This window comes from Bactrocera tryoni, chromosome 2 (assembly GCF_016617805.1).
Source record: "Bactrocera tryoni isolate S06 chromosome 2, CSIRO_BtryS06_freeze2, whole genome shotgun sequence".
Lineage (NCBI taxonomy): Eukaryota > Metazoa > Arthropoda > Insecta > Diptera > Tephritidae > Bactrocera > Bactrocera tryoni.
In genome coordinates this window covers 83,248,780-83,273,303 of record NC_052500.1, presented here as the reverse complement: position 1 = coordinate 83,273,303, position 24,524 = coordinate 83,248,780, and the positions used below count along the sequence as shown (strand labels likewise).

Here is a 24,524-nt window from a genome sequence, read left to right as displayed (position 1 = left end):
ATGTCAAATAGAACTAATATTTTTTGTTTATTTTATTAAGATTATTTGCAAAACATTTCAAATGAAGTTCGTTATTAAACTAGTTTTCGCTTCGATTGATTGCTCAACTTTTCCATTTTATTATGTAAATAATTTTAGTTAAAAATTCATAGCAAATCGTGTGAATGTCTGTGCGCTTTTTCCATGTAATGTAGGCTTTTAAATTTTAAGAAAAGTGACATATTAGGAATTTATGAATTTAATTTCATTTCCAACTAAAATATTTACATGCTAGATTATGCACACATTGCTAAACAAACCCACAAAATACCACACAAGCATTCAAGCATTTCCTCTAACAAATAGCATAATAAACACTTACAAACGCATATATAATATATTTTATGTAATTTCCTACAAGTAGTTTATAATCTTAAAGAAATTTTTTATTATCGCCAAAACAGAATTTATTGACAAGTCATGCATGCTTTAAACAACCACAAATAACTACTCATAAGACCATTATTGGCCACTTCATAGAATACACTAACACACCTATGCTTTACACTACAACCGCACACACACTTACGCACACACGTTCGCATTCACGCACACATTCGCTTTTGTCTACTTCGCCTAATTCTATTTCACAATCGTATTCATTACTGTTTCATTGACTGCTTTTAACCTAAACGATTTTCGAATTTTCGTACCAAAGTTAACTGTACATAAACAATTTTCATAAATTTCATGCTAAACTCTTTCACCTGTGCTTACGTTTGTGTTAGTCGCTCTAATAGTTAAGCTGCTTAAGTTTTCTTCATCTTCCTTCTATGCTTCTCCTAAAGAGTTCATGCTTTACTACTATTATACATGTAAATAACTGTATTTATATTCCATAATTGTTTAGTGAAATGTTGTATTTTCTGTTGTGTTCTTTCGTGTTGTTTTCCATGTTAATTTGTCTTCCATTCCGCCAATCGCAGGTGTTCCTGGCAAGCGTAACGAGATCTACTACAACTGCTGTCCCGAACCATATATCGACATCACCTTCGCGATCATCATTCGTCGTCGCACGTTGTACTATTTTTTTAATTTGATCATACCGTGCGTGCTGATCGCATCGATGGCGCTGCTGGGCTTCACGCTGCCACCGGATTCGGGAGAAAAGCTATCGCTGGGTAAGTTAGATCAAACGAGGGTGTAAGTAACTTAATTTATTATAGCTAAAATAAGATCATATTGAAGGTCTATCGCAAATAAAGCTCTTGAGTTACTTAAGAGGAAACGGTTGGTCAAACTAAGATGTTTTAATCGTGTTTAAATTCAATAAATATTTTACAACTTTGGAATCAAATCGAAGATATGACGGACTTAAAGTATTTTCCGATAATTGAACCGCTTCTTGGGGAGGAAATGACGTATGCAGAATTTGAGAATCATATCTCGAAAATATATTTGCATACATAGAGATCGACCGATGGGCAGATGAACAGTCGGAGATGACTGAATTCACTTATATACAGTTTATAAGTTCTCCGACCTTTCCTTCTGCGAATTGTAAACTTAGTAAAATTCTTAAAATACCGCGATTAGAGTCTAATAATATCGACAAGTTTCTTCGCAAGCTAAAATCTTTTGTAAATATATTTTCAAGACTTACTTGCTTTAACAAATAATTTTACATACTTCATTCCTGTGTACTACAGAAAATCTGAGTACTTAGATGACTGCTAGCCTGCGCTTTGTGAAATCTTCGCACACTTTGATTTCATTCCAAAATACTTGGTTTGCCAGAGCGCTGAGTCTGTCTATCGCTTCTCTTCTCGCACGCAAGGTTAGGTTAAGTTAATCTGGTAGGCCAATAAGCCACGCATAGACCAGTTTGGTCCTTTGCGATAGCAGATGGAGTTCACTTGCTAAGTCTAGAAGAAGTAGCCATTGTTTAGGATGCCTGCACTTGACGCGAATTTTAACAGACTTTGCGTCCTCACTGTCGATACCTCTTACAGTGTTTCATACAGTGGGGAGCCAAGATGCTTACAGCGTAGTTTTACCAAGTCGGAACAAGTGCACAATGGATGCTCCATTGTTTCCCTGGTACCCTGCCCTAGGCATTTGCAGCAGTGTTTTCGATCTGTCAACCCCATCTTGGGGCGTTTGCCGCCACCACATGATCTACCGTTTTTCACATGACTTTTGCAGTTTTGCAGCTGGTAGCTCGTTCCATCGGCTCTTGATTTTCTTCAGCACGCTTTTATCGAGGTCGTCATATAGACAATGCATGGGTTTCCCAATGTTGATCACGTTTTTGTTAGCCTTACACCATTCTTGGCAATCTCATCCACTATTTCATTGCCCTCGATGCCTTTGGGGCCTGGCACCCAGTGGAAGTGAAGTTGCTTACTTCTGGCAACACTTACCACTGCTACCCTGCTTTCCAGTGCTATGAGATACGAGATTATTGCATTGATTGCTGCTTATTTGTCTACGTAGAAATTCCCTGCAGGTGCATTAGAGTCAAGCTCCGCTGTTTTCGCAATAGCAAAGAAACTAAAATGTTGCCTTATGTCTAATTCTGGACAGTACATTCCAGCACCAACTCAATCATTCATTTTGGAGCCAACAGTATTTAGTACTTTTCCATATTTACTGTAAACCTTCTTTCACAGTTGAAAAGTGGAGTCATGTAGTCGGTGTTTGCCCAAATACCATTACCCAACGAGCTATCCTCGAATTTGCGATGACCAGGTCTGGACTGTATTGAGAGTGGTGGCTAATTGTCTGTGGACACTTTCCCGTTATTAAGATGGCAATGTCGTCCGCATATGCCTCTTTCTTAGGGGCTTTACCTTCTAGGTTCCTTATCAGTTTATTCTTCACTTATGTCCATAGAAGCGGAGTTAGCACCTCTACAGGCTGCCTTGGTCGTTTTAGCGTCGTTGCATTGCTCTTATCCGTCTAGAGATCAAAAGGCTTTTGATCCAACGTTGTATAGCCGGATCAACACTTATTGACTGGATACTGTTCAGAATACAAGTAGATTCCGTAGAGACGTTGTTGGATGCTCCAGAAATATCCGAGAATGCTCCAAGAGCGTACTCCTTATATTCAAGAGCACTTTGGATATTAAATACCAGTGTATGGAGTGCCGTTTCTACTGATATAAGCTTGTTGTGCCTTGGACAACAGGGAGGAGGATGTGTGGAAGAGGACCACTGTGGCGTCTGCCAAATAGAAATGGCAAGCAAAAAGGAAGCAGCATATCTACTGATTGAGAATGCAATCTTTTGGCTCAAAGTAAATTGTAGGTCGCTCTCAGCAAAGCCCCTCGTTGTGGGAATCTTAATTAGATTCCATCGTGATTAGGTCGATTTGCCAATAGCTCAAATCCCACCACAGGAGTTTATTTGTCAGGCTTCTCAAAAAGCTTTACATAGCAGTCTAAGGGGATACTCCTGTCACATAGAGAGATCAGACATCTATGCTGACTCTACCGAACCTAAGTAATTTGATATCAGGCGCAGCTCTTTAAGAGGTCAATGATTTTCGAAACAATTTTGGGAGTTGAAGCTTTAAAAGAAATTTTAAAAAAAATGTATTTTCACTTACTGAATTTTCACAATGGTATGGGAGAGTACAATCTCTGCGTAACTTAGCAAATTAAGAGCGCTGGATTATGGTCTTACATATAGCAAATGGAAGGCAAGCGCATACATGCATACATGAAATGAGCTCACCAGTAAAGTATAATTGCACTGCACTGGAAATGAAAATTTATTAAAATACTGGAATACATATACACACACAAGTAAAAGTAAGGTATTTACACATGTATGTGTGGCCTGTTAATAGCGCACTTGCATTTGCTGCCTACTTATAGGCGTAGGGACCTTAATGAATTACGATTAACTAACTAATCCTTGAAAATTTGAATGCAGCCACTTGCCTTAATTTTATGTTTTATTTCTTTTTTATTTCCTTACTTTTTTGTATAACAACTCTTGCTCAGCGCATTGCCTTTGCGCATATGGCTGCGGGACGGAGTTAAGTGGCACATGGAAAGTTCAGCTGCATTGTGTTGCAAATACTAAATGCTCATTATGCACTCAAATTCAATGCAAAAGCGTTTTGAGGCAAACCAATGTTGTTTGTCCGCTTCATTGCGCTCATCAATGCAACAATGCGTACAAAGCGCAGAAAGAAATGAAGCCTACAAGTGAGCGCCAAGCAGGCACTTCAATTACAGTGCTTTCGATGCTGAGCAGAAATCACGAAATAAAAAGTATTTTTAGCAAACATTTTTTTCCTTTTTTGCAGTTGAAATATTTTGTACTGCAATATTTGCTTATACTTATGTGTGTGTGTATGTGTAGACAGTCGCATATACTTAGGCGCTGCAACGTAGGAGCTCGCAGCGGTTGAAATCATTTGCCGAAGTAAAGTGGAATGTTGCCGCAATTATGCGTTTACAGTTGTGCGGAATTTCCGCTAAAGTGTAGTTTATTATTTCTTCAACCCGAACGCTAAACCGTCGAAAACTATGCTACAACGCCACTTGAGAAGTCATGTAAAAGTGAAGTACATACTCGTGGGCTGGTATGCATACACACACACACACATATAAAATCTTACTTTGGCTGTGTCGTGGCAACAGCTCGTTGCTGCTATATTTCCCTACCCATATATATAGTACATATATACATATAGATGTATATAGAGGCTATATAGTATATATAGATATTAGTGTATTTGCTGCACACATATATCTGTGTGTGTGTTTGGCTAGCATTGGTATTTTGGCGAGCATGAAACTTAAATTAAACTACATTAATTTCAATTTACTCGGGCGCAGCAGAAACACAAATACTTGGGATACAACATGCCTTAGCTACTCGAAAAAACACCGGCGCCCAGCTCAAATAGTTTAAGGATGTACACTAAGCCTTGGCCAAACAGCAGCGGGTACACTGAAAAGAAATTTCGAGAAAGACTGTAAAGGGTATTTATTAGAGGCGAAAAGTTAGGGAGGGTTTTCTCAGGTAAAAACAACATTTTTGAAAAATTTTTGGCTTATAAATACAAAAAAATAAATATTCTATTAGCATGTTTTATTGGTACAAATATACACTAATAACAAAAAAATCTGGAATTCTTGGAAAAAATATTAAAAAAAAACTAAAAATTGACCTTTTGACAGACATTTTTACAAAAAAAACATTCAAATTTTAAGGAAAAATTCGCGACATTTGTTTTTCAAATAGTTGTAATCAAAAAAGGCCTTCGTCCACGTCTTTAAGAATTGTATCTCAAAGACCTGTGAAAAATTTCATGAAGATCGGTTGAGTAGTTCGCGAGAAATCTTGCCAACCGACTTCAAAAACAAAATTTCTGGAAAAAGCGCGTTTACAGACGGTGCCCTTAGGCGAGCTAGCTTCGAGTGCACAAGTTCTGAAGGCTGTATTTTGAAAACTATTACTTGAATCCACTTAAAAAGTTTGGACAATATTCTAGAGGTGTTTAGTAAGTCAATAAAAAAATTCCTTTTTTTTAAACACATGAACCCATGTAACTCCTTAAGATGATTAATTTTCGTATTTGAGTTTTGAAATTTTACCAAAATAATATAAACATGTTCCAACTGCTGGGCATAGTTCGAGTGTACTCTTCCCCATCAATCAGCCTGCAGTCTGTGCTATGGAAATTAACACGAACATCTACCGTAGACTAGATTTTCACAAATACGTCAGATCAAAGAGAATAACATTGACGAACAAATCGACACCCATCATCATATTTCAATACCTCTTTTGACAGCACTGACAGCAGCTGCATGTTGACGCCATGTCTAAATTTGGTATTACTGCGAAACTCACATGATTATGAACGACGTTGAATGGCCCTCAGCTTCGTTAAAATCATGAAGAACCTCTCCCAGCCGTTCGGTACCAGACGGGGTTTTAAACAGGATGAATTCATGTCGTGCGTCTTCTTCAATGTAATGCTGGAAAAAGTTAAACGTGCTGCTAATCTGAACTACAGTGTGACTGTCTACTATAAAATGCTATAGAAGTACACACATGATATCGACATCGTAGACGTTAAGAACAACACTGTCACCGCAGCCTTTTCAAAAAGAGGCAAAAGAGGTTAGTCTATTGGTGAACGGGGGCAATTCAAAGGACCTGGACCACAAAGATTCCTTGCCTTGGTGAACTAGGTCACTGGTGCTATAAATTTGTAAAAGTTAAAGACTTCTTATATCTCGTAAGCAGTACAAATTCTACGATAAAACTAAGCCCGGAAATCAAGCGCAGAATAACTCTAGCAACAGGTGATAGAAACAGGAATGATGACAAACCGAGATTTAAAAGCAATTGGAGCATTCGAGAGAACTGTTTTCAGCAAAATCTACTCCGCGTGAACTTTACGGCATCATGGATACAGTTAGACGCTTAAAACCCAATAAGTACCATGGCTTCGGCATGGATGATGATGTACCAGCGAAAAGTTACTTCCATTCGAGACTTATGGGCAAACAACGGAAGCAAGTGCGCGCCGCCCTGCCAATAGAAGGACCTAGTGCCTAGCGACCTGCCTGCCCTTGGCATGTAGAACTGGTCTGACCTCGCAACGGATAGAGGCAACTGGCGAACTTTTGTGTTCTCTGCCCATAGATCTAATGCCCAAGAAGAATGCAACCATATACACAATGTTCTATTACATTTTTATCTGTAGGACTTCGGTTTGAAATACTAATACTCAGCTTCTCTAAAAGCTATTAAGTTAAAGTTGGGTTTTTCAAATAACTCCAAAGCATTTATTCGTTCCTTTGGCGCAAAAGAAGTTTATTTGTTTATATAAAAAGACAGATCAGCATTCCTTTTGTCAATCGTACTTCTAAATAGCGCGTTTGTCCTCAGAAGCTCAAAACTCCGTTGTTCAAATTTCAAATTTTTTACAGTGCATTGCGCTGCCAGAGTACGCTAAGTCTCAGCTAAGCACTTCGCTACGGAATGTACGGAAACGTTTTTCAGTTCCCTTCCCATCGTTCCTGCGAAAAATGCATCTTTAGCTCGCCGCAACGTCTTCCGTGAGTGCAACATTAACCACGTAAACTATTTGCGAAAGAGAAACTTCTAAATACCGCGCAGTACTTTAGCTTACACATATCTAAGAACACAGAAATATGTATATATACATATATATATAAGTACATACTTAAACGACTCGAGCATCTGGTTGTTGCTGGCAGTTTTGAAGTTGGTGGAGTTATATTTTGCTAGAACCTTGTCACAGTGCTTTAGTAAAGTAGCACACAGGGTGACGGCTCTAAATTTGACGTTATGAATTTTAAAGCTTTTCAAATTTTCTTAACAGAAAATGTAGAAAATTTCAATATCCCAACAGTGTCTGGCAGCATAGCGAAGAATTTCAACTTGTATTACTTCAGAGCTTTTCCTTTACATACCCTTTATCCACATGTTTATCGTTGTTGTACGAAGTTTACAGTTTACAGGCACTTGCACATTCCCAGCTGCTACTCATCTGCATATTTGCTTAAAATTCCAGAAGCACCGTTATTTTTGTTTTAACAAAATATCAAAGTTATTCACAGAAAGCATTTGCCAACTCCTCGACGGCTTCATGCTCTCCATCTACACATATGCAAAGAATGATGAAGTAACCACTTGAAAATGATAAAATAACTAGCAAACGAAGTTTATGACGATAACGACCTCATTGAGTACGAAAGATAGTGTTGAAGTCGAGCTTCAGCTGTGCGCATTTACTTTACACTTCCGAAGAAAGGATTACCGAACCAGCCACGATGCCAGCCATTAAGTGGTAGGCCAACAACTGCACTGGTACTTAGGTAGTTACGACTTCGAGGCATACATATGGAACTGCATATGTATAAAAATAATTTAGTAATGACTACTTCGCTTGTAAACACCGTTAGAGTTTTCGTATAATGATTAGAGTGAAGATTAAGAAAAGTTGTGGTTTATAGTCACACCCAAATAAATAAAGTATAAGAAGATTATAATTGAGAAACCAGTTTTTGTCTTTCTACTCTATTAACGATCATCTGCTGCTTGCTATTTTATCAATGCTCACAACCAAATATTCAGCCTGGACAACAACCCGAGTTAAACACAGCCAGATTTACCGTGTTGACAACAACCCAGATTCCTCAATTTCAGATTAAACTCAATTAAGAATTAATGTAGTAAAATAAGATTTTTATTTTGTGGTGCAAACCGGTCTAAATTTGTACCTTACTCGACCAAACCGGTGAATTTATTAATTAACTCCTGTGCGAAAGGACTTTTAGTTTGCGACTCGCAAAGTAATATGCAATTTAATGCACGATGCCCACTTTGCGATAAACGTACATGGCGTCCCTAATTACGAGTATAATCTTACTTGTAGGTTAGGGTCCTAGAACCGCTCAATTATATCCTATATGGAGCACAAATTGTACTGAATACTCACAGCATTTCATTTCCAGAAAATTATGCCAATAGATGTGATTTGTGACATCTAGAGGAACATGGAACAGTAAGGGGCAATTCTCTTGAACGTAAATAAAAGTAGGACCCTTCTTAAGTATTATAGAGTATTGAAATTTTAAATTTTTTAAGTAGAGAATTAAAATCATAAATTTTTCTCTCATTGTGAATTTAAAAACAAATTTAAGAAAGTCTCATTCATTTTCTACCAGCTTGCCATTCAAAACAATTTAATATTTAAAATGTGATAAATTGTTAATTGCACGACTTCATCTAAGTTTTAAGTACACAGCGACAGACCCAATAGCGATAGTGCGTGTCTCATAATCTAAACTTAACTAAATTCCCAAAATTTTAATACAAAACTTCACTCAAATGAATAAGACAAAGCAGAGTAATGTGTTGCTTCAAATGATGCATGACTGGCTTGAGATTTCGGCAAACTGAAATGACAGATTTCATATAGCCACTGAGGCATAGTGCAACAATTTGTTGCTTGCAATGCAAATACCCTAGTTTATGCTAGTGCTTATAAGTTATTCACATCATCATCCGGTGTGAAGGCTGTCAGATACCTATTGGAATGGACAGCTACACATTGAGGAGTGACATAGATGATTTAAACATTATTACTATTGTGATATTAAGTGATTGCCGTTTTTGACTTTAAATCTGTTTCGAACCTATTCAAGCAAATGGTAAGTGATGTGAGAAATGCTCAATTTAATAATCTTAATTTTCATTACTTCTCCGACGCACTCTGTGTTGGGGGAAATTCCCACATTCCTCCATCTGTGCACTTGACGTAGGCTTTCTGAGTGTTCTCCGGCAGACGTCTTGGACGATGGCGGTTTCACTTGTCTCCACGCACCCACCCACCTTTCCGTAGTTGACAACCTTAGGGAGGCAACACCTTCGAAGTAGTTCTTGTTATGACTAGACGGTGACAGATACTAATTGAGTCGTGGGAGATCAGCCGGTGAGCCCTCATGCCGGTGAAATTAGTACGAGTATTGATACGAATATATACCCATAACAATAACATCGCCTTCTGGGCTGCCACAATGAAATATCTTCAACAGACACGTCCTCAATTCTGTGATTTTTTTGGCCGGAATTTTCAGTGTTGACTTGGTGGATATTAAGCTACTCTACCCCTAACGAAGATGTAAGTCTTCACCAGTCTAGGCACCTCCTCGTTACGCAATAGTGCAGCTTGAAGTTTTATTATAGCTCCGGCATACTGTGCACCATGGAGCGAATGGCTAAACGATCTTGCAAGGAGTTGACCAGCAGACTCCCCTTTCAATGGGAGCAATGTAAATTTTGAGCAGCGAACTGTTCAAAGACGACGACAGGATTAAATCCATTAGACTATCGCTGAACGCAGCCTTAAAAAAGGTCTGTTGTTCCATAGATATGCTACCTCTGGGTCTGCCAGTGTCGATTATAGCATATTCGAAGGAGCGAGTCTTCTCCGTGCAAGACATTATATTCCCCTCTGCCTCCTGGTGTTCAAAGTCGTTAAGCTGACTTCGGAAGTTACTCATTTTAAGCTAGAATCCTACTACCATAAGCGCTAGATACAACAATCAGTATCCGCAGAGGCCCCGGATCATTCATCAGTCTTTCTGAACTTGGTTTCTATCTCGATCGGGTTGTTCTTGGTTGACGAAATTACTTGATCTCCTGTGAGCGGAGTTAGAGCCTCCAGAAGCCGAAGCTGTGGGTGGATTACCATTGCGTGGATACAATGTATAGTACTCGTATCTATGCTAAGGTTGTCACCTTCGCTATTTTTGGTTTTGTGCATTTTTAGAGTGATTCGGTCTTTCGCTAATTCCTTTTACTTTCCGAAACGCTTACTGGAAGCTAATCGGAGTATCTCACCCATCTCTCCTGCTTTTTTTTGGGACTAGCTATGGCGGAATTTGGGTTTCTATTTAGACAGCAGAGCTGAATGAAAGCATGAACATTGCGGCAGCTTAAAATAAATATTCACAGCGGTATGCCTTCTCCCAATATACAGTTGAAGTGGAATCTGCAGTAGAAACACTAAACTGAAACTCCATGCCTTTCCAACATATTTCCATCCAAATTTACTTAATGATTTTTAGAGTTGTTCTAAAGAAACAAAAAAAACGAGCTTGCATTTGCTTAAACTTAAACTGCAGTGTACAGAATCTAAAATCTGCTCTGCTTACAAAAACACGAATGTATACGACTGCTGTGCCGTGAGTGAAGCGAACACTGTTGGCTTTAATTAGAAAGCCAACAATGTGCAATTAGAGGAACACACAGGCATAATGAGCGACGAGCATGCCAACAGCCACTGTATGGTGCACGGTAACGAAATTTAGCGGAAGTTAAGAAACAACAACAATGAGCCGAGCAAATTATACAACATAAATTCTGTTGCCTTGATGCAACAACAACATGAAATAACAATAGCTTAATGTGGCGGCGGAAGACAGCAGACAAAAGCGACGAGCGAAGAGCGAAGAGCGAGAGAACACTTCCGTTGCGCACGTTTGCAGCTAAAGTAAAAACACAAGCAACTTAACGAAGGTAGAGCCGCGACATTAGTATACAATGCAGGTCAGGCCGAATTAAAAAGTTTAATTTGCAAAAATTAGAAAGAAAAAGGAAACAAATATATGAGGGAAAAGGAATTGCTGACATTGCTGCTAAAAAATGTCGAACGCCACAGAGGAACTTTTGCCAAAACACCAAAAGCCCGAATTGAATTGTATACATTGGATTTGTGCAGAATGTAGACCAACACTGAGAGGACTTTGTGTTGGCTTTCCTGTGAATTGGCCGCACTTGTCAATGCTGATTCTTGCTCTTTGGGCGAATTTTACTTTTCCCGAATGTTTACAAATGCCGAAGTGAAATAAAATAACGGAGGAAACACAACGGAACGAAAATGACTGAAAAGCAAAGTTGAATTGAAGACAAAATGTCCCAAGGGCCAGTTAAAACAAATGCTCTGCCACAGCCTTTGACCGAGTATGATTGAATTAAAATGTGCCACACACACACAGGCACTCTTACACATACACACACACCTATGGCGTACGCCTACATCGAGCCGAGGAAGTGAACTGTGAAAAGTATGGCACTTGCCAATGTGTGTGTGTATGTAAATACGGCGCAAGTTGTGAGTGTGTGCGAAGGGGACGGCATTTCAGCTGGCTGATTGCATGCACAGGTGTGTAGGTGAGTTTGGCTAAGGCTCGCTTGTGCGGTTGCTGGTTATCAGCAAAAGTGTATTAGTGGTGGTTGGTGTGCAAATATTGACACTCATTTAAAATTACAACACTCCGAGGACGAATGATGAATTGCCCGCATGCTCTGTGCTTGTAGTTGTGTTAGGCAAGGGATATCGAAGCATTGTTTCAGTGTATGTGTGTGTTCTGTGGTAGTGTAACCGGTACATTTTAAGCACATATATACATACATGTTTAATACAAGAAATGATAAAGACATTCGCATTTAACTAATGGCCAACACGGTGACTTAGAAAGTTCGGTGTGTGTGTCTATGCCCCACATATAATTGTATATTTTTTAGTGCAGCTGTAGTTGTGTGCTCTGCTGACCACAAATGTTTAAATGAAGTGTAAATATCTTATCACAACCACACCATCACCTCTCGTCGTTAGCAAATATACGCCGGCACAGGCCTTGGGTGTAAACCACTTTTGCTGGAGCCATTGTCAAGTGCTTGAAATGTAAATACAAGAAAAGTTAAGCAGTGAATTAAACTTTGCAAATGTATGCTTTAGCATTTCTGGGAAAATCAAGACGGGTTTGTTTTAGAGTATGCTAAAGTTCAGCCCAATTTGAAAACTGGAAAATATATAAAAAAAAGTTTAATAAAGAAGTTTTCTTTTAGAGTTTTTTCATTTTTTTTTTCATTTATTTATTTTTAAACAAAAATTAATTAAAAGAAATTTTTATTTTATAACAATATTTTTATCAAACCATTTTATCCATTTCAATTTGAAATTTTTTTTTTTATAAAAACGGACAATGATAATATATCTAAGTACAAAGAAATAAATAATTACTGAATAATTAGTGCTTTACTTCTTTTATTCATTCCAAACGTCTTTTCGGTTACGCGCGCCCGCTCCCGTTACAAATGAACGCGCGCCCGCTTGAAGGTCAACTTTTAACAAATATTCTTTTTAACTTTTTTTAATAATTGTTTTAACAAAAACAAAACAAAAGTTAATACAAAACTTATGAGAAAAAATATGAAAAAATTTAATTTTTGAAAAAAAAACTTATTTAATATAATTTGAAATTATTATTTAATATAATTTTTCATTAATTTTCCTTATTTTTCAAAAAATTTGTTTTTTAATAATTTATATTTAAATATGCTTTGAATTATTTTTTATTTTATAATATTTTTTTTTCAAACTTTTTCCCAATTTCAACTTGATTTTTTTTAATTTTTCCGTTTAAAAGTATTTTTTTCTATTTTGTTTTTCAATTTATTTTTTGTGCCAAGAATACCTTTTACCTCTTACATTTTTTCCCTTTCAATTAAAACCAAATATTCTTTGAATTTGATAGAAAAGTATTTGAAAACAAAGTTTATGAAAAAAATGAAATGTTTTTAAAAAAAAATTATATTTCCATATTATATAATTTATAATTTAATACAATAAATTTGTTCAATATTTTTAAATTTTTATTTCAAAATTTTGTTTTTTTCAAATATTTTTATGTTTAATTTTTTGTACCACAAACTTTTTATTAAACCTCTCCATTTTACTTTCACTTTCCATTTGAATATTTTTGTCTGTCTTAAATTTTTCTGGTATAGAATTTTTTTTCAATATTTTATTTGTATATATATATTTTTTTAATTTTTTTTTGTATTACAGATTTTTTATTAATCCTTTTTCTCAATTTCAATTTCAAAATATTTTTTAATTTAATTTTTTTTTACTTTTCTTGTAGTAAATTTTTTATTTATTTTTTTTTTCAAAAATTTGTTTTTTTTCAAGAATTTATTTTCAAATATTTTTTTGTTTTTTTTTTTTGTATCACAAATTTGTTATTAAACTTTTTCTCAAGTTCAATTTGAAATTTTTTTTTTTTAAATTTTATTCTTTCAAATTTTTTTTAACTTTTCCTCTAATAAAAATTTCTTTCTTTCAATTTTGTTTTTCAATTTATTTTTTGCATCAAAAATTTCTTTTCTTCTATTAATTCAATTTCAAGCAAAACTAATTACTTTTTTAAAAGATTGTTCACCTAAAACTTTTTCTTATAATTGTTTTAACTATTAAATTATAATGATTTTGTACTTAAAGTTTTAATTTAAATTTTTTTGTAATATTTTTCTTTCATTATTTTTTGTCTAATTTTTTTGACACAATTTTTTTTTTCAATTTTAATTTAAAACAAAAATCCAATTTTTATTTATAGATTTGGCTTCACACTTTTTTTAATTTTTTTCCCTTAAAATAATAAAGACTTCCTCAATTTTTTTTCATGTTATTTAAGTTTCAATAATTGTATTGAATATTTATTCACTAGTACGTATTTTTTACATATTTCTTTTTCAAAATTTTGTTATTTTTGATTTTGTTTTCAAAATTTTTCTCATTTTTTTATCTTCTTGTATCAAATATTTCTTTATTTCAAATATATTTTCTTGTATTTTTTTTTTTGTTTTTTAAAACAGTTAATTTAATCACAAATTATGTATTTATTAATTTATTATATTAAATTTTACTTTCAGGTGTTACTATTCTGCTTTCGCTCACCGTCTTCCTCAACATGGTGGCTGAAACAATGCCAGCCACATCCGATGCCGTGCCACTGTTAGGTAAGCGACAATTATATTCCAATATAGATGTGCGTTCTAAAAGTTCCTCTGTGTTGATTTATTGTCATATAAATGTTAACAAGTATATAAATATTTTTAGTTTGAAAAACATACATACCTAAATATAACAGTTGAAACTAATATAAACTGAATAGATTACTACACGAGCATACTTAGTACATGAAGCACATTGAAAGACACCTAAAAACATGTAGTTTTTTAGCTGCAAAATATTTTCACAAAACTTAAACAAATAAATGATAACATTTTCATTAAAAAAAAATTCATAAATTTTCATTTAAAAAATTTTATAAATTTTCTTTAAAAAAAATTCATAAAGAATCTTTAAAAAAATTTCATGAATTGTCTTTAAAAAAATTCATAAACTTTCAAAAAAATGTTTATACATTAACCTCACAAATATGGTTCATATGCGATAACAGCGACACTTGAGCGCAAAATTCATACTCATGCGTAAACCACACATACAAACACACTCATATACGACAACATTTGTTTTCTCGTTCACTGTCGTTCTCGCTGTAGTTTTGTTGTTGTATCATTTTCGTGTTTGCTGTGTTAACCAGTTGTGCCGCGCGCAGCTTTCTGCGTCCAGCCTCTAATATAACCATATATTGATGCCTTATCAAGCATTTCAACAAAAAAAAAACAAGTTATATATACCTATATATGTATATTTAAAACCAATATCGATGATTTTATAATATTAAAACTTTGACACGTTAAAAAAGTAAAAGCCTAAGGCAATAAAAAAACAACAAGCGACAGCTTTGACACATTTTTACTTTGCATGGCCGTTTCGAGCTTAGTGCGCATAGAAGAACAAAAACTGAACTTTTTCTATGCGGGCCACACTGAGCTTGCCTCGCGCCATGCAATGCAGCTGTTAAACTAAATAATTTAATGGAATTCAGCATAATAAGTTGCAATTATATGCGCTTTTTGTTTAAACTCATAGCAGTTAATTAATATGCACCAACATTTATGAAAACGAAAATTAAATTCAAACAAAGGAAAAAGTAGGAAAACTTTATAGCAAAATTAATTCATGCAGTTTAATTAATTTCAACTCACAACTTTATAATAGCGAAATAATCTGGCTACAAAATTATAACTCTTTACACTTATCAGTTCCCTATAATTTCACTTTGATTACAAAATTTACGAAAATGTTTGAAAATATCAGAAAAATTCCCGTTTTTCTCTTGCATCCATTTTTTTGCTTTGAACTATCCGATTCAATTTCGTCGCAGAACTGCACATTTTGAATTCTTTGCACGTTTTTTATAAATATTTCCATTTGAATATACTATCAATGTGTATTTTTAAACTTTAATATCAATTTAAAATATATATACTTACATACTTATAACCTTAAAAATATGTTTAAAAGTTTAAATTCAATATAGAAATAGGCTGAGAAAATATTGCACAATACTACTGGCATTGGCTTTAATATTGCTGGCACTTAAGTTCGACAAATGACTACAAAACATAAAGACAAAATTCAGATTGACGAAGAACAAATGAGCTAAAGATCTCCCCCAAAAAATTAATAGTACATATTATTAACCAAGGAGAGAGCTCAGCGATTCTTGAAAGCTGGATGATCCCACTTCGTTTAAGAATTTACCGCTTTGTGAATTCAAATCCGCAATTTTTCATAAGCATTCATTTTACACAGATACATTCTGAGAAAATTGCAGTCACATTCAGCGCAACTCCAGATCTTTAAAGATTCTAAATTCAGTGGCAGAAATGGAAAATCTATTTTATTGCATGAAACTTGGATGCTTCAGCAAGATTGATATTCTGACTGCCATGTACGAGTTAATACTTCAGCAAGATTTATATTCTTGGCTATTATATCCGAGGGAAGAGCCGCGAAATTTTTAATTTTGGATTTTAAAATGAATAGTATGTCTGCACTGCACTTGAATCATGTTGTCGCCAAACTATGACTTTCTCTGTCCACACACCTACGATAGAGATCTGAGCAGGCAAACGCCGTCAGTGGAGAGGGCAGTGAGCTTCCTTACGAATGGGTCAAAGCTTAGGGGAAGGTTAGTGAAGGGATGTAATGTCAAAAACTCTCTATCAACTTCAGTTTCAGACTCCCTGGCTACTGAAAACTTTTTGAAGCCTAGGTTGCTGCAATTAAGGTAGCAGTTTTACTGCTCCAGAGTACAGCCTTTTTTAGAGAAGTGACTACCGTGATAGCAGAGCGGTGATACTAGTGGCCAGACCACAGCGGAATCACAGGTAATTTCAAAGCTGAAGAATTGGTTAGGAATAGAAATGAAGCATCCAATCAAATTTGTATTGCTCACTAAAGATATACAGGAGTAAAATTTTAATGGCTTCACAAATGACTGCATACAGTAGTCTAAGTGCGATCCTCGCACCAACCAGGGTTCCTAACTTAACCTAAAACTTATATTGAGGGCAATCCGCAAGTCGAAGTTATCGCTTTGACAGTTATAGAAAAATTCTTTCGAACACCAAAACTTTGGAAGATGGATTCAAACCTTAAAAAATGGTTCAGAACATTACAAAACTGAAAAGATAACAGTTTTCGTCTTCTGATCTTTTAGTTGGTTAAATTTACAAGCAAAATATTCGAAAAATATGCCGAGATGTATCTACCTCGTCTTCCTGCTAATAAATTGGATTATTCAGGAGGCCTTATATTCTTTGACCAGGGGCCGACTAGAGTTCACTAGCAACCCTAACTGACCGTAAAGAGCTCAGAGTACCAACTGACACTTAGGTTTTTAGGAGGCCATATGTGAAATCACCGTGACTAAAATTTGCTCACTCTATTAGGTTCTCTTTAAACCACCCTGTGCTTCTACAAAGCTATCTAAGGAAACCTCACAATCGCAGTTTTAATGGCATATGAAACTTTTGCTTCAATCATTAAGGTCTTAGACACGTTTTAGTGTTCCACAATAACATGCTGGATTGATAAACGAGGATTGCACCGAGATCTTAGGTCTATTGTGCTCTCTCCTAAATCACAAAGGCTCATCTAGCCCCAGCATATGATCACTATTTGGAAACAAGAATCCAAGGGCCTTAAACCTGCGCCTGTAGACCGCTGTGCAGCCGACTAGCAGGTATTCTGGTGTTTCAGACTCCCTGTCGCAGGATCGGCACTTTACGCAAGAAGCTAGGTCCATATTGTGTAAATGCTTCTTCAGCATGGTCTGAGTTTATCCCTGGGATGTTGATTAAACCTGCTGAAGTTATAGCACTTATCACTTCGATATTGTTTATTTAGACAATTTTAGTTACTTATCTCACAACTTCTTAATTGGCGTAGACACCGCTTACGCGATTATAGCCGAGTTAACAACAGCGCGCCAGTCGTTTCTCCTTTTCGTTACGTGGCGCCAATTGGATATTCCAAGCGTAGCCAGGTCCTTCTCCACTTGGTCCTTCCAACGGAGTGGAGGTCTTCCTCTTCCTCTGCTTCCCCCGGCGGGTACTGCGTCGAATACTTTCAGAGCTGGAGTGTTTTCATCCATTCGGACAACATGACCTAGCCAGCGTAGCCGCTGTCTTTTAATACGCTGAACTATGTCAATGTCATCGTATATCTCGTACAGCTCATCGTTCCATCGAATGCGATATTCGCCGTGGCCAACGCGCAAAGGACCATAAATCTTTCGCAGAACTTTTCTCTCGAAAACTCGCAACGTCGACTCATCAGTTGTTGACATCGTCCAAGCCTCTGCACCATATAGCAGGACGGGAATTATGAGCGACTTATAGAGTTTGGCTTTTGTTCGTCGAGAGAGGACTTTACTTTTCAATTGCCTACTCAGTCCGAAGTAGCACCTGTTGGCAAGAGCAATCCTGCGTTGGATTTCATCAAAAAAGGGATTTTTCATCCGAGGCTGTTTGTCGTTTTTCATTGGGGTAGGCTTTTTACGTGACGGGTCCCAAACCCAGCTCACAACCCTATGCAGGGGATGTTTCGCCTTCTCACTTTAGCTCACCTTCGAACGGATGTTCTTAGGCTACCCAGAGGATACTTGGTCAAAGACCGGAAGTCGTGAGCTGTTTGAGTCATATGTAAAAGAATCGTTTCTGGCCACTCCCAAGTGAATGGCGATCAGAGAACTTTCCTCACTAGCGTGAACTTCAACACATGACCCCATCCTCACAACTGCTCCATGCAAATTCAATGCTGCCGAATTTAAGTGCCAAAGATAGAAAATTCTACGAATTCAATAAAATTAGTTCACTTAAATAATAAAAAATTTAAACCAAATAATAATTTAAAAATTAAATCGAGTTTTGAAACTTGCTGTGTTTGAACCGTTGAAATGTATGTAATATTAATTGATACCATATAATCTTCAAGTTGCTATACTCTATATACAAATAGCCTAACTTTTTCCAATACATTTGTAAGAATCCTGCTCGTTGTAACAACTTATTAAAATCATTTAAATCTTACTCCGTTGAAGTTCAAAAAATAAAAATTATAGGAAAATATATTATGAACATAACTGCTCACGCCTTCACACATATCACTTGGTTACAGACGTTTATATTAATTAACATTTCATAGTATATAAATTTGTTGAAGAGTAAAAGTTGAAATTTCTTCTTAACAAGTCAGTCAATTGCTCTACTAATGTAAAACTTGTGTATATACTTTTTTCTTTATTCTTTTTTCTACTACATTTCTTCGCTAAATACTAAAATAACTCGTGACCCCTAACTACTGCCACTACCATAACCGTAACCACGACCACTGAATGCCACTATTCGTCACTGTTGAATAAATCAAATAATATGACACAAACTACCGAATGATAATTGTATAATAATTGAAATTTCGTATACTTGAATATATCTAAATATATACGTTATACGCCTAAATGTATGCAACATTTTTATAATTCAAAACTAATGGCGATACATTGCATTGCAAATAATAACTGTTAAACTATCTCCGCGAAATTTAAAATTTTAAATATTGCTAATGTTTTCACTTGTTTTCCACATACGGTTTACGATTCATTAAAAACTTGCTAAATATTAAATTACCCTTTGCACCAATAAAATCACAAAAATTTCCCCCCATAAACAACTATTCACAAACTATCAATAAAATATAACAAAACTTTCATTTCCAAAAAAAAAAAATAAAAAAAATGTAAAATAAAATAAAACAAAATAAAAAAAATATATACAAAAATGAAAAATATGAAACTCACACGCCCAACCAACCAACAGGTACATATTTCAATTGCATAATGTTTATGGTAGCTTCATCCGTTGTGTCAACGATTTTAATATTAAATTATCATCATCGAAATGCTGATACGCACGAAATGTCCGAATGGGTAAGTTTTGTTAATGCAACAACAGCAAAAACCACTACTACTACAAGTACAAGAAACATTCATTCATTCAATCAATCAATCAGTCAGTCAATCACACGAAAGTGTTCAGAGCAGCTTAAACGAAATCAAGTCGTCAGTATTTACTATGTGTTAAGTAGTAGTGAAAACGCCTGAAAGTATGCAAGGTTATGCTGAAAATATTCCTTTTGCCTACTTTTTGTGTTTTCGCCTAAATGTATGCTTGTGTTTTATGTTACACTGTGTTTGCTTCCTTTTGCCTTTTACTGTTGTGTCACTAGTGAATATTTTTGCATTTATTATTTATATAATTATGTATATTTATTTATTTTTCCCATGCAAATATGATTTCATGCTGTATTTTTGGTGACTTTCAATTATGTTTTGTATCCATGTGAAATGGCAGCGCAAATAATTCGCACGTCAAAATTAATTGCGTTTTCCGCCGAAAAGTATGCTATTAAATTCATTCAAAGCTTAAGGCACAAATGTTTCTCATAATTAATATATACATACATATGTATATGGATGATATAAAATATATTAGGTAGTCGAAAAAATTTTTTCGTATTTGGTCAACAGATATCGTTGCAGTGGTATATCTCCAGTGCTAACAATCACATTGTGTTACACCATATATTTCAAATACTGTCAGATCCTAACTAATAAAGTCACATTATTTATATTTTCATAGCGACAAAATTCTGCCGAGTTGACAGCTCTTGGCCGCATAAAAAGTCCCTGTCCGTTCCGGTTACCTAGACTCGACTATCGCGGAAACACAAATTCACATTATTCTCAAACAATAGTAAGCTTATCAATTCCACTCACCTCTGCAGCCCCATAATTTGGAATCCAATACTATATTTGAGAAACTTTTCGGTCCTCAGAGTAGCTGCATAAATCAAGTTAACTAAAAAGTACAAATCTCTAGCAACCGTGTAGCATTTTCATGTGGCATCATCGCAATTTCCGTTTGACAAATAAAATACACTGGTCCGTGTTTAGTCCGTGTGCCTATTGTGCAGCATACTGTAAGGCGCGGTGTTCAAATTATTGTTTCTCAGTTCTATGCTGTCCATAGTGTCTTTAAAAGCTGATTTTTTCTAACTTGCATTCAAACGAAATTTATATTTACCAGATCCCTTCCGGTTAGCCCAAGTAACTAATTTTTATTAGCTATATATGCAGCATACTTTGAGGCGCGGCGCAAAAATTTGAATTCTATGCTGTCCATATTTCATTCACAACCGTTCTTTTCAACATTCATTTCAAGTGAGATCTATCTTTTCTTATAATTTTGTAATGTCTCTGACTTCCATCATTATTTTTTGTTTGTTTTTATATTGCTGTTATTGTTAGATATAAATATATATATATATTTATCGTACCCAACAAAAACAAAAAATAAGGCATAAAATATGAAATGCAGCTATTTTCAGCAATAAAAAAATAACAGAGAAAAAAAAACAAAAGAGAAAGAAGAGAATCGAAACAGTGGTAAAATGTAATACAAAGAAGTCGCTCGCTATTGTGTGTGTGTATTTTTTGTGTGTTGTCGTTAAACGTCCACTGCCTACTATAAATGTAATTTATGTAATGAAAAATATCGTAATGTTGATGTTGGGCCCCTTTCAGCGTGGCAAGCAGCGTAGTCACGTTAATGAATTACAAACCCGATAACTTGCGTTTGTATGTATGTTTCCTTTGCCGCAACCGAACGGCATGTGTATGTGTGCGTGTGCACACTCGGCGTTGCGGTGAGTGTGCGCCCCCAACGCAACACCATTTCCTTTGAACCATATAGCATTTTATAGCTTTTATATAATATATAATAAAGAAAGAAAGCTTATATAAAATGCTGTAAAGCAAAAGAAAAAAATATGTTTAAATGGTGTTTAACTGCTTTAAAGTGTTTTATTAATCTACTATGTATATTAGCTTATATCATAGTTTTAAGTTTCACTATGCTTGTACTTTGTTATTGAGCATACTACTAGGCGTGCTGACTCTTTGCTTGCAGTCTCTATGTCACACTTTGAAATATTTCTTGTTTAACTTTTTGTAGCAACTTTCGCTATACAAGTATAAGTAAATTATAAATATTATTAATTTTGCTTAGAGAAATATATTTATTTTATTTTAATTAAATTTTCTTTCCAAATATTTAAGGTTAGCTGGCTTTTCATGTCGATACTTACCAGTTATCTTACTAATATATTAAATCTATAGATTTGAATATTAGTTTTTATTTGAATAATTTCCTTCAGTTTGTAGAAGAATTAAATATTATTTAGCTGTTTTCGATTCGCCATTTCTCTGCTACTTTCAGCTCTTTCGTTAAAGCAGTTACACGTAAAAGCAACAACATGGTTATCGAGTTTAATTGGCACAATGCTACCAAGTTTTGTTTTGCATATTTTACATCACTTTTACTGGAGGATGGTACAAATTATATATTAAAATGCAAATTAAAGTAACTTTTATAAAATAAAAATAAAGAGTTACAGCAAACTTTTCGAAAGAAGAAAACGGTATTTTTCCACTAAAAATTAATCATAGCACTATTGTACTTGCTTCAGAGAACATATTTGTAAGGTTGCACAATTTGCCACTCTCCAAGCGTGGCGAATCGAAGACAGTTAATAACTCGATTACTTATCATATATCAATAGACAAACCTTGGTGTAACAACCAACTGCTCTAAAAATTTAAAATTATATTTATAAATACGAGTATTTTAAGAATTCACAGCACAATTTTTGGAGAAAAAAAATAAATTTTTCGGCCCTCTATGTAGATGAACCTAAAAATCAAAGTTAATGATAGAAAATATTGCTCGTATACTAAGCTAGGGTTTTAAAGAAATTAATTTTATCCGAAAATTTTGTCGTTTTTGTCCTGTTCGTCTTGCCGCTATCGTAGAAGTTCTCGCTGGGCACTTTTCAATGAGCAACCATTTGGTAAGACTAAGAATCTTGGCGAAGGCACTAATGGTGTGCAATGGGCTGCAAGGCAAGGATCATTAGGTGGTTATACACTATGTAAGGTAGATTACCTGTCCAAGCGGATGAAAGAGTTAAAAGTTACAACACCATTGGCTCTTCCCCAAGGGACAGCATTACCAAAAGGGTTAAATTCACCAAGAAGGTTATCCTTGGCAGCACGGCTGAAAGCAAAGCTGACTGGAATGATTTCAAGTGGTACACTGACGGCTAGAAAACTTCCGAAGGAATCGGTAGAGGAGTCGCAGGACTTCGCACCAAACTCTCCAAACCTATCTCAACATTTTTCAGGCAGAAGCCTTCACCAACTGTCGCAACGAAGGTATAACCATAGTCCAGCGCAACTTAAAGCAATCTCCTCCTATGAGATCAAATCGGTACTGGTGCAGGAGTGAATGGCTGAATAGCCTAACGGAACGTAATCAAGTGAACCTCATCTGGGTGCCCGGTCACAAAGGTTTAGCCGGGAACGAACTGGCTTATGAGCTCGCTCACTCCGTAGCATCTACTAACATGATAGGCCCTAAACCCTTCACTGGGAAGGGTCCTAATACCATAAAGAAGATGCTCCGCAAGGATGAAGAAGTAGGCAGAGAGAGGCATTGGCAACAACTTCATGGAATGCGGCTTAGCTTCTTGCGTAAATTGCCGGTCCTGCGACAAGGAGTCGGAAACATCTGAACACAGCAGTCTGCAGACGCAGGCTCTTCAATCCATGTTTCCATTTTTTTCTAAGTTGGTTGGACTGTCTATAGCGTTTGCCAAACGCATGTTTGTTAAAAGGTTAAGTTATCTTCGAGTAATATGTTTGATTGTAAGCAACCAAAAGTGACACGATGAAAATGTTGTGGAAGGTAATCAAACAGCACACAAAAGACTTTTAAGGGATTGAATATGATTTGGCAGAATAAATAAAGAATTTACTTCTTGATCAAGCTATAGATAAGTAAATGAGGATTGCACCGCCACCTAAGGTATATTGTTGAAATAAAAAAAATATTTTTTTTTAAGAATTTCACACTTGCTGTGCTCCTTATCAATTGTTTCGCAGTGGCATGACATTTCACAAAGCCAGCCAAAAATCCGCAATGTAAAGAAAAGTCATTAATTAATTATTCCACGCTTTTTTTAATTACCCACTTCTATCGATTGAAATATTTAATTAACGAAATGACTGCGTGCATAATAATGCACAAATTATTGCAACACATTTCCTTTTAAATATCCCTTATCCAGGAGTTACACGCATCACCGCCGGTATTGTAGGCAATTACCACCGTTATTAATTATGGAAAAATCGCTTCAAAACATCGATCTTCCATTTACGCGCGACAACTGTGTTGATGGCAGCAAAATCCCTTCAATTAAATTACGCCTACTTATTTATGCGAAATTGCTCCGGCAAAGGCAGAGTGATGCCACACTACAGAAAAGGCTTGCAGCCAGCAGGCAACGCAGCCTTTGTGCGATTTATGCGTGTGAGCGGCCGCACATTTGCAACAGCGCGCATTACGCAATTCAATTAATGGCTGCAATGACGGTGGCAACAACAACAACAAACAGAAAAGGAAAATAGTCAGATAAATTTCATGAAATGTATTAAAAAGTATTTTATAATATTTACGAATGCATAAAAAGCAATTGAGGTCACCAATGTGTGGCATGCCACAGCAATGGCTTTCTTTTTGTTGATATACCACACACACACACACAAATAATCGACTTATCAATCATTGTGTGTTGAGAAAAAATTGTGAAAGGCTTAAAAG

At 35.6% G+C, this 24,524-nt stretch overlaps 1 protein-coding gene across 1 annotated transcript in view; it reads left to right on the top strand.

Moving 5' to 3' along the window:
* The window catches only part of LOC120767977 (neuronal acetylcholine receptor subunit alpha-7-like), a 215,648-nt gene that overhangs the window by 177,014 nt on the left and 14,110 nt on the right, over nt 1-24,524 (top strand). Inside the window, exons 7-9 of the mRNA XM_040094388.1 lie at nt 966-1,160; nt 14,262-14,348; nt 19,623-19,732. Coding sequence (XP_039950322.1) covers nt 966-1,160; nt 14,262-14,348; nt 19,623-19,732 — 392 coding nt within the window. The remainder of the gene's footprint in view (nt 1-965; nt 1,161-14,261; nt 14,349-19,622; nt 19,733-24,524) is intronic.